We start from the raw sequence: 10,036 nt of genomic DNA, 5'->3' as shown, positions 1-10,036 counted from the left end.
GTTCGTTTCACTGTGACGTGCCTTGTAATCGAAATTTTATATTTTGTAAATATATTTATAGTTACATTTGATTGTATTGTTTTATTGTGAGACCTGAGAGTGTAAAAACACGTTTTAAAGTAATATTATTTCCCACGTTTTTATACACTCACTTTCTTGTTTATTTGTTATTCCGGTTGGATTTCTGCAATTCAATTTGAAGCTAGCAGGGTGAAACTTTCAGAGTACCTTTGCTTAGCGGTTGTTCTATGACAATGCAACTTACTCCTTTAAAACGGCTGAACCGATTTTGATAAAATTTTAATGAAGTGACATTTGAAAACGTGGGTATTTTGATTTTTTTAAATCTATTAATGTTTTACTATGGTTGTGGAAGCGTGATAGCGCAATACACGGAGTAGAGCGGTATCTCTCTTGCACACTCACAGTTACTATAAGACGTGCGCGCCCTGGCCATGTTTATTCAGCCGCGAACTGCAACATGCGTAACACATACTAAGTAAACAATATTATTACATTAAATATAGAATTATAAACAGACTAATAATAGAACTGCCAGTAAGGTTAAAAAAACGTAGACAAAAATCAACATTACAACTTGGCATTTAATTTCAAAAATATACACCACAATCTTATAACAATATATAACATACGCAATGTATTATGTACAGTTTAACATTGTTAAGGGTTAAAATAAATAAAACGCACTCTTGCAAATACAATAATAATGACTAAGTATTACTTGTGTAGAAACACAACGGAAATAAAAAAATCGATAAGATTTATAAACATGAACGAAATTAGTAACACGATTTTGTCTGATTCCACCGGTACAGAAACTTATGATGACGAAGGAACTTAAAACGTTCGTATCAAACACTTGAGATACAAATCAGACTTTTATAAATATCGGTATCAATTCTAACTGCGATAGCTCACTGTATACTTTACTAAGCATTTTAGTTAACTTTAAATAATCACATCTTTCGTTACAAAATATGTCTATACATCTCTTCAGCATATTTATTTATAAACGTTACATAATATTATCCGAGATCACGATTAGTTGTGCAATATGAAGTTGATTAACTTTTTATGCGCTATACGCATTTTACAGCCAGGTACAATTATTAGGTATTTTACAAACTATTCTTAATCTTTTTTTCAATTTACGTCCTGTGTACGATCCGTTTGGTTTAATCGATCTTTTGTTATGAGTTAACCAAATGAATCGTGTAGCAAACTAATCTAAAAAGTATAAAACGAACAGGAAGCATGTGAATGCGATGTCGCTAGCTACTGTGATGTTGTTCAACTTCGGCGAGAAGTAACTCGCTTGCTTTATGGATTCCTTATCAAGGAAAAAGTATATAATACCACTGAACGATTTTAACTATTGTTTTCTATGACCAATGTTATTATTTGACAGCTCTAGCATCCGTCTGCAAGGGATGTAAGATAAGAATAAAACATCACGACCCCCTCCCCACACCAATAGAATTTGATATGCCATACAGATATTGTATGCACTGATAACCTATCTTATCCCATAATTATTAAAAATTCTCAGTACGCTAATCAAATAGGCAGTGATGACAAATCAATACTAATGTATTGAACAATATTTTTGGTCACTTGTGCATAAGAAGCGTACATAATGATCAGTCAAGCAATGGACAATGATGGCGCAACCATCTTGTTAAGGCAACAACACTTCAAGGCTTGTTATAGAGCCTTCTATAACTCACTCCGCTGTCGCAAAACTCGTTCATGATTATCCTGCACAAGAACAAATGGAATACCACAATAAGAACTATTATTGAAATCCAGAATAAGGGATTTAGGCCACCGAGACTGTGGCCGTGTTTATGTAGCGCTATCACATGGTGCTCATGCGCCGGTGCTTCTATAACTTCTTTAACATGGATTGCATGCCTCAAGTCTTCCATATGCTGCTTGTCAGCTGTTACATACAATATAGCTGTTAATGGCTCTGTCAGTTTGACAGGGAAGTACTTTCTGTAAGGCCCCAACTGCACTGGGGAGTCAAGGCACCCTGCATCACAAGCATAATATGTCTTGTCAGAGCGATCTAAGGCTACAAATATAGCTGCTTTATTGTCTTCTTGTAATATTACACTTATATTCACATGTGTCATATTGCCATAATTGAGTCTTCTAAATAGAAAGTCTCTGTGTAACTTAGAAGGATGTATATTGTACTCTAAATGTTGATTACTAAAACGCAAACTTCCAAAACTTAAGATCATTGCTTGGTTCACTCCACTCGCTCCAGCTTTAAGTAAATTGTGACATCCTTGTTTCTCTAAGGTTAGTAGCCACACAGCAGCTACAGAATTCAAGTTAGCCAAATTGTTCAGAGGTTTCCATAAATTGAATGCATCTAAAGTTGAATGCCCTTCATAACAACCTTCAGAGTAGGTCAAAGTCCTCATAATGTCTGACTTTGTAGCGGCTTTGATGTTGTCCTCATGCTCATAGCTCCTTACTTGGGAGAGGATTGCATAAATGGTGGCATTGATTCTGTCACCATTGATGATGCCTTCAGCTTTGGAGTCAGAGATGTAGAAGCCTGTGAACCACAGTCCCTGCCACACTCTAGCGTGGTTATCTCTCAGCTGTCTGACAGCAGTTCTGTCACCGGTTAGAGCTATAACTTTTACCATTTCCTCTATAGCCTTCTTCTCAACAATATCTTTTTGTTGAGCATAATCAACTTCTTTTATGGGTTTGCTGTATTTCACTGTTGTTAGGATGAGGATGTCAAGTCCATCTCTAGCTTCAACTAGAATTGAGTTGCTCATTTTTCTGCTTACAACTGCTGCAGCGATAACATTTTCACTATCTGGTATTGCTATCATGCCAGTAACCACTTCATATTCCTTCATATCAACTCCTTGGTGCAGTTTTACAGTCTGCTTGACTGATGTTGGCCAGTCTGACACTCTTGGAGTAGACATGTGCAGTGTCTTAGCAGAACTCGTAGGGTTATTAACCCAAATCTCTTGAACAAACAGTGACGGTATCGTTTTATGTGCATAGTACTGATAAGATACATGTAAACCTGAATTTGAGCATTGAAACCTGTGGACAATGCCCTTCCTATATTCAGCTACAGTAAATTCCTTCATTTCGTAGTCGTCTATGATGTACAGCGGGTGGTAGTACAAGGGCAGTGATAAGGTTCTCCCATGCTTTATGTTCAAGTGGGAGTCGTGCTCGAGTGCCATGCCCAGTAAGCCGTTCCCTACATAAGGCACATAGTTGTGGTTCAGCGAGTTCAGTGTCGCCGACGACTCTTGTCTCACATATACGTCGTAATCATTCAAAGCAGACTCGAAGGGACTCATGAAGTTCTTTTGACATACATTCTGATGACCTGTCGCGGTTTCTGGTCCGAACATCCAGCTCCAGAACGAAGGCCCCACGTAAAGAATTAAGAAGATAACAACCAATACTATTATCACCAATTTCTTTCTCGTCAGGGGACCATCGGCAAATCTGTTGATACGCCTCAAAACATCTCCGGCTCGACGACTCATATCTGTGAAGTCAGAACGAAGCCTTTCCATTACAAATCTTCTCCACTTATGTACAATATATGTTTTGCTGGTAAACACGATCAAGTGAGACCAGTTATTGTCATTGTAAAATCACTAAAAACAGTATTCTTAATTTTTTTATTCAAATGCACGGAACAATACAATATCACTTGACTTGCACTGTCACAGACTAAATAAAATTTAGGCCGAGGTCAAATTAATGTTTTGCAACACAGTGAGTTGGTAACGTTTTATTAAATTTTCACAACTATCATCAACTGCTGCGGTAAAAATATTCTTATGGGTCATAACCTTAATTGTTTTTATATGTACATTTTGCTCTAGGATCAAGTGCACTTACAAACACAGATAACTATATACAAGTCAGAGACAGATAGGACAGTACTAAGGTTGACATCTAGTTCTAAAAACATACGCCAAGCGCTAGTGTCGTAATGAATGACACCTACTAGTCATGCACCACAGCGCACTACAAAAGCCTCGATGACCGGCTTAGAATATCGATAGCATAGTGATGTACCATGGAAAATTCTTATAGTGTTAATTATATTATTTGCAAGGTTCAACGTTTCTTTCGATATGTTTAATGGATACGAATTTAAGGAAAGAAATATAAAAATAAAACAACATTACAGATTTTAGTTTTTATTAACTTTTCCTCTTAGCCTATGGGTTTTATATTTGTCATGGGCAATTTTTTGAGGTGCACACATCTGTTTCACAAGTTTTTCTTGAACACCTCCTTTTAAAATTTTATTGATAATGTTGCACCAATTGTGTACATGGGTGCGTATCATTAAATTAAGCAACCATTCCCTTGCTTCTGTTTTGTGATGTGTACACCCCAACCAATTTACATCAAATTGCTTAAATATTTCTTGTCTAATACGTTTTTTTATACATTTTTTATATGCATACTTATTCAGGAAATCATGTATAAGGCCCGAGATATCCCTATACAAAATTAAAAATTTCTTCGATGGATACGTTAAATTTTGGTGTTTTAAAAGGTTGTATTCTTTTTGTTCGATCCATTTATGAAAAACATCTCTCTTGGTTTCAGTGTAAGTCTCAGAGCATCTCCTACATTTAAATTTTTTTGTCACTCTCCTGCACATATACCCTGCTGTATATGCAGAAGAGTGCACGCGCAATCTTTCATTTGCTGGATTTAGCGATTGGTTACAATTATTACTAATGTTTTGGCTTATTAAAATGGGTCTATTACACATCGCATTTTCTTTATCCTCATCAAATGTTGATGAGGAACTCTCATCAACATTGGATGAGGATATGAGTTTCAAAAAATCGACTACTGTGTCTCCTTTGTCATCCTCACAGTTGGCATAGATGGAGTGTGGACCCATAACATTGGACATTAATAATGATTTAAATGCATTAATAAAACTATTTGCATCAGGATTGACGTTCCTGTAGTTGATGGCTCTGATCCTACCAAAAAAGTTTTCCAGAGGATCCTGATTTACATTTCTAGGATAAAAATATTTTATTTCATATTTCTCGAACAACAGTTTAGACAACCTTTCAAAACTTTCTACAGTTGTAATCCATCCATTAAGAGAAGGAACTCGGACCTTATAGATTTTGTTATTATTGCGAGCTTTCTTGCTATTTTCATCTATAAATTGAATCGTTTTCAATATTTCCTTGGCTTCTGTCCAAAAATTGAAAATTTGATTTGTGTTCGGCTTTATAGGTCCACGCAGTTTGCCCCGGACGGTGCTTCCTCGAGAACCGTTCACACTATCAAATAGCTGGTCAATAAATTCCACAGCTTCGCCTGTTGTGACCATTGTCTTACTGACATTTTGACCCGAGGCTGTAGTTTCTGAAATATTACATAGTTAAATAAGTATTAATACACAGGTAGTACAAATTTAATTAGTACAAAGTTAATAAACAAAAATAACAACTTATAAATAACGTAAAGTGAGTGAGTGATTAAGAGGATAATTTTGGCTTTATTAGATACTTAATGCAAATCGATAACAGAGTAAATACTTACTGAACAATGCAGTGTATTTAAGCATTCCGCTGGTTGTTGCACTCAGAGTTTGGGCAGCTACACTAACTTTCATTTTTTTTATTTTTGCTGCGTAGACATGGTGCTCTGTCAGCTTTTTATGCATTCTAGTGTGACCTAGTTGGCAATCGGCATCAAATACAGTTTCTATATCTCTCCATGTGGCAACTTTGCCTTTGAAGAGCATGTCTTTTGTGAGCAGGTTGTTCCTAAGGCTCTTAAGTAAGTGTGGGGGATCAAACACTACACTTAACTGTTGTCCTGACACCTCAATAGTTCCATCTGCAAACAAAGAAATGTTGAGTTCATTCAGTTAATTTTATGTAAGTTAGAGATTAGATTACAGATCAAAATTAGCACACATTATGACATGTACTAACATAAAGATGGATATTTAGATATGTTGTTGGGTACTTTTTATCCCAGATATTTTTTAACTTCCACACAGACAATGTGCATGCAAGAGCTATTTGTAAAGAGATTTTATCTACTCACCATTGCATTCCTTATTTAAAATCCTTTTGCGTGCAGTCTCCAATTTTACCATATTAATGGCTGTTCTAAAAGTCGGGCCCTGGTCACATACAATAGCCAAAGGTATTAATTCTGACTCCGACACTTTAGTGACCACTTCCTTTAAAATTCTAACAACTGTAGCAGCTACAGTTGTTCCCTCACAAAAGTAGAAACATATAGGTTGTCTCCAGTTTGAGCACACTCCTTTTATCATGAACACTAAGGCATGATCACAAAACCTTAGTACTCTTTCGTACCCAAAGTCTTTAAATCCTCTTATTTCATCTTGGGACTCAACATAAGTGAGATGAGGTGTCAGAGCAACCTCATCAAACAAAATAGAACACAGTTTCTTCTTTGTGTCCCAATTCCGTGTTTTGTGCTTTAGTACTCGAAAAATATTGTCATTTAGCCCCACATTGAACGTTATATTTTCAGCCAAACGATTTAAAGTTCGTTTACTGGGCAAGTTAAATATTTTTTGGAGCAACCTATATCCTTTCGGGCTTTCCTTCATTAGGGTCAACGCCAAATGCTTTTCACTGGTAGTGTATCTCATTGCCTTCTTCTTTTTGTTTGCCATTTTTAACTGCATGAGTAGAAAATCTTGGGCCTGTTGTGACATTTGCTCAAAATTTTTATTAAACAATTGGCTACAGCTTATTTTCTTAGCAGCATCCAATCTTTGCAAAAATGGCTTCCGAGTCTTGTTTTCTTCAGCAGCAATTTTCCTCATCTTTTTTATAAAGCGCTTGCAGTTTGTGGTCAATTTGTATGCTGTAAAAGAATGATTATTTATTTTAGTTTATAAACTGGTACTTATTTAGGCTTTGACACTATACTTTTTAGATTCATAGAAACATGCAAAGCATGAAGCAAAACAAGTGTAATGATTTTTATTATAATTTTCTGTAAAACATTGTTGGCCTTATTTTTAATACTATATTTTTAAGAAAACTAGGGTGTGAATAAGTATAGTAAAAATCTTTTTGAAGTAATTGTTAAAAGTATAAGCACTTAGTAAATATTTACCTCCTCCCCTAATAACAATCTTTTTTGGTGCATTATTTTTCAATTGAGTTCGCTCCACACTACAAATCACATCTGTGAATAGAAGAAACATTCAATTATATGTTTAAGTTAGGGTGAATCAAGAATGTCAGGTAACTGTATAGGTATCCTGAGCAACATTTAAATGTTTGACTTTTATTTTACAACAAACAATGTTTAAATATGTTAAAATTTGGTAAGTTTCTATGATTCTAACCTTGGGATCCCAAGGAGACAGTCTGTAGGTTTTGATGTGATGATATTTCACATTTGCTTGTTGATGGTATGTCACTTGACTCAAAGACATTGAATGTAGTGAAATCTGAAATAAAACATTAATTTAGTATATTACTTTTTTCCACTCATTAAAACTTTTTGTATTATTTAAGTAGTTCTGATGATCTGATCATAAATTCCCACTATACAAATATTCATACTGCAAAATAATTATAAGCAAATCTTGAAACTTTATGTTTTCTAGATATATAGATATGGCAAACAGAATATTCTATAGTACCAGTACATATAAGCAAAATTACATTTGTTTGATTGAAAGAGTTATTGGTAATTTTCAATTGTATTGTGTACACAGAGGTTGCATGGGTTGATGAATGTAAAATTAAAAAACCATAAGTACAATAAAATTAAAAGTTTTGAAATTATTACCTGTATTGAGAAATGCAGATGCAGGAGGGTCTGCAAGTATATCTGCTGGTCTTGAATATAAATGATCAACTGGATGTTCTAAAATGAGAAAGTGGTATATTAGAAAATACAACATAAGTTTTTGCAAAATTTAAGTAAGATTGAAAAATGAGTTGTTGAGTTGAGCACTACCTCGGACAAGCACTGGATTTTCCTCAATTTCCTCAATGTCTTCCTTTTTACTGTAGTTATGATCATAATGATCACCTGAAAGTAACCAAATAAACTTTAACCAAATATAAGTTTTTAAACTGTCATGGTCACGAACATTATTATCAACACAAATGGGTTATATACTATTTTTAATTAAATAATTCTAGTAAAGAAATACATAATCATAAACAGGAAGAATAACTGTTATGGCATATCTTTTTCTTGCTTTTCAATCTGGAGAAATTCTTCATAATATGTATTTATTTGTTCATTGGAAAATAACATATGTCATTATCATAGTAGAATAATACAAGCAATCTAACAGCCAAGAAATGCTGTTCGGTTTTCTTGTATTTGTGACACAAATTATTTGTTTCATGCAAATTAATTATGATATCTGTTCAACTTATGGGGTACCAGTATAATATAAGTTGTATATCCGAAATTTATATGAGATTATGGCTTCTTTATTTGGTGTCTATGACCCATTTATAGTAGTAACCTATCAATCAACCTAAACGAGACAAAATTGAAATTCAATATTGTCGTCGGCCTTAATGGGCCTATGCCCTAAATGGGTGGTTTAAACCATTGAGCTTTGGGAAGGATTTAATGTACAGAAAAATTAAACAAGCACAGCTACATTACATACATACATTTACAAGCAGTGTATCTATTAATATGTACAGCTTACCAGATAAAGGCACCCCATGCTCGACTTCTTCATTAGAAAATAGGCATGGATAACCATCTTTGAGACGGTTACCCTTGTCATCCAGTTGGTATCTATCGAAGTGTTTTTGGCACACACGTTTATTCACTAGCTGATCTTTTGATAGACCAAGAAGTTCGGAATTCACTGGCACCAAAAACGACAGCCACAAAGCTCTAAGTTTATCGTCCTTTGGTAAATTATAAAGGCGATGAGTATTGTTGGTTGAATTACAACCGATAGCACAGCACTTGATAGGAGCCATGGCCGCAGACGGGACAAAGCACCAGAGCACTGCAGTATAATTCGTATCGAGCAAGGAACTTGGGAATCAATCTCAACTCAAGCAATAAAGCGAGGAGAATAATAACCGAACAGTACACAAGCTTCGACACGAATGACGGATTGAAGGCACTGTCACTAGTGTCAGTTTGACAAATAGAAATACAAAATGGCTGCCAACAACATTGCTCACGAAAGTGGCGCTAAGACGCATTTTTTGGAACTAAAGCTGTCACAGGCCTGCTTACAAAAGAAATAGATCATGGATCTGAAGCTAGAAACGGGATGTATTTTTTGGTTTTATAAAAACTACTACCTCATTACGTACTTTTCACATCTAGGTGCATTTTTTTAATTTTTAACAATGCGATTGCAAAGAAATGTAAATAATAAAAAAATTACACAACGGGAAAATAAATAGCGTAGTCGGAAACGACGGCGGGCCAAGGGCGGGATATTTAAAATTTTAATAACACAAGTTGATTTCGTATTTTTTTACTATGATATCCTGTATTTATATATTTCTTGTCTAATATCTACAAATATTCGTGTGAACATAATTACGCGTTAAATAAAATGTAACCAAAGGCGAGGTAAGGGTGGCAGTTTCGATCTCCTAATCCATCGTGCATAAGGAGTGTGCTCATTTTCCGAACTGCCACCTTCTAAAGGGATATGTAATTATTAAGTTACAGTTATAAATAAAACGAACATTAACTAGTAAAATTATTTATTATTACTACAATATCAATAGTAAACTATCACATTACAAATACATGCAAAATAATTTACAAAAACATTAAAAGCACCTTCACATTATTGTCTCACATATACATAAATTCGTTAATTATTGCCATTACTGTCACGAGATTCACTAATTATGCCCTATATTAAATATTTACCTGTATTTTTGCAGTTTATTTTTTGCATTTGCATTTATCCGACAATATGGAAGAATGGGAACAATATTATAAGAGCAAAACACAAGAA

At 34.7% G+C, this 10,036-nt stretch overlaps 2 protein-coding genes across 2 annotated transcripts; both read right to left on the bottom strand.

The window, feature by feature from the left end:
* Nucleotides 1–585: 585 nt before the first annotated feature.
* Nucleotides 586–3,858, bottom strand: LOC113502841 (uncharacterized protein KIAA2013 homolog). The gene has a single exon (XM_026884570.1). The coding sequence runs from the start codon at nucleotides 3,591–3,593 to the stop codon at nucleotides 1,716–1,718; it is 1,878 nt and encodes a 625-aa protein (XP_026740371.1). The 5' UTR covers nucleotides 3,594–3,858; the 3' UTR covers nucleotides 586–1,715.
* Nucleotides 3,859–4,216: 358 nt separating this feature from the next.
* On the bottom strand, nucleotides 4,217–9,161 carry LOC113502840. Its single transcript, XM_026884569.1, has 8 exons — nucleotides 8,747–9,161; nucleotides 8,032–8,106; nucleotides 7,861–7,938; nucleotides 7,412–7,516; nucleotides 7,177–7,248; nucleotides 6,124–6,921; nucleotides 5,611–5,910; nucleotides 4,217–5,433 (listed from the first exon to the last, which is right to left on the bottom strand). The coding sequence occupies exons 1-8, from the start codon at nucleotides 9,027–9,029 to the stop codon at nucleotides 4,223–4,225; spliced, it is 2,922 nt and encodes a 973-aa protein (XP_026740370.1). The 5' UTR covers nucleotides 9,030–9,161; the 3' UTR covers nucleotides 4,217–4,222.
* Nucleotides 9,162–10,036: the final 875 nt, after the last annotated feature.

The sequence above is a fragment of the Trichoplusia ni genome, chromosome 18 (assembly GCF_003590095.1).
Source record: "Trichoplusia ni isolate ovarian cell line Hi5 chromosome 18, tn1, whole genome shotgun sequence".
Classification (NCBI taxonomy): Eukaryota; Metazoa; Arthropoda; class Insecta; order Lepidoptera; family Noctuidae; genus Trichoplusia; species Trichoplusia ni.
The sequence above is the reverse complement of the archived record's forward strand: the minus strand, read 5'-3'. Positions and strand labels throughout refer to the sequence as shown.

What these genes read in the sequence shown, in the direction of transcription:
- LOC113502841 (XM_026884570.1), bottom strand. Translation starts at nt 3,593, where the DNA reads ATGGAAAGGCTTCGTTCTGACTTCACAGATATGAGTCGTCGAGCCGGA.
- LOC113502840 (XM_026884569.1), bottom strand. Translation starts at nt 9,029, where the DNA reads ATGGCTCCTATCAAGTGCTGTGCTATCGGTTGTAATTCAACCAACAAT. An exon ending in GATTGTTATTAGGGGAGGAG is followed by an intron (nt 6,922 to 7,176) that starts GTAAATATTTAC and finishes ATTCTTTTACAG; the next exon opens with CATACAAATTGACCACAAAC. An exon ending in TAAATACACTGCATTGTTCA is followed by an intron (nt 5,434 to 5,610) that starts GTAAGTATTTAC and finishes GTAATATTTCAG; the next exon opens with AAACTACAGCCTCGGGTCAA.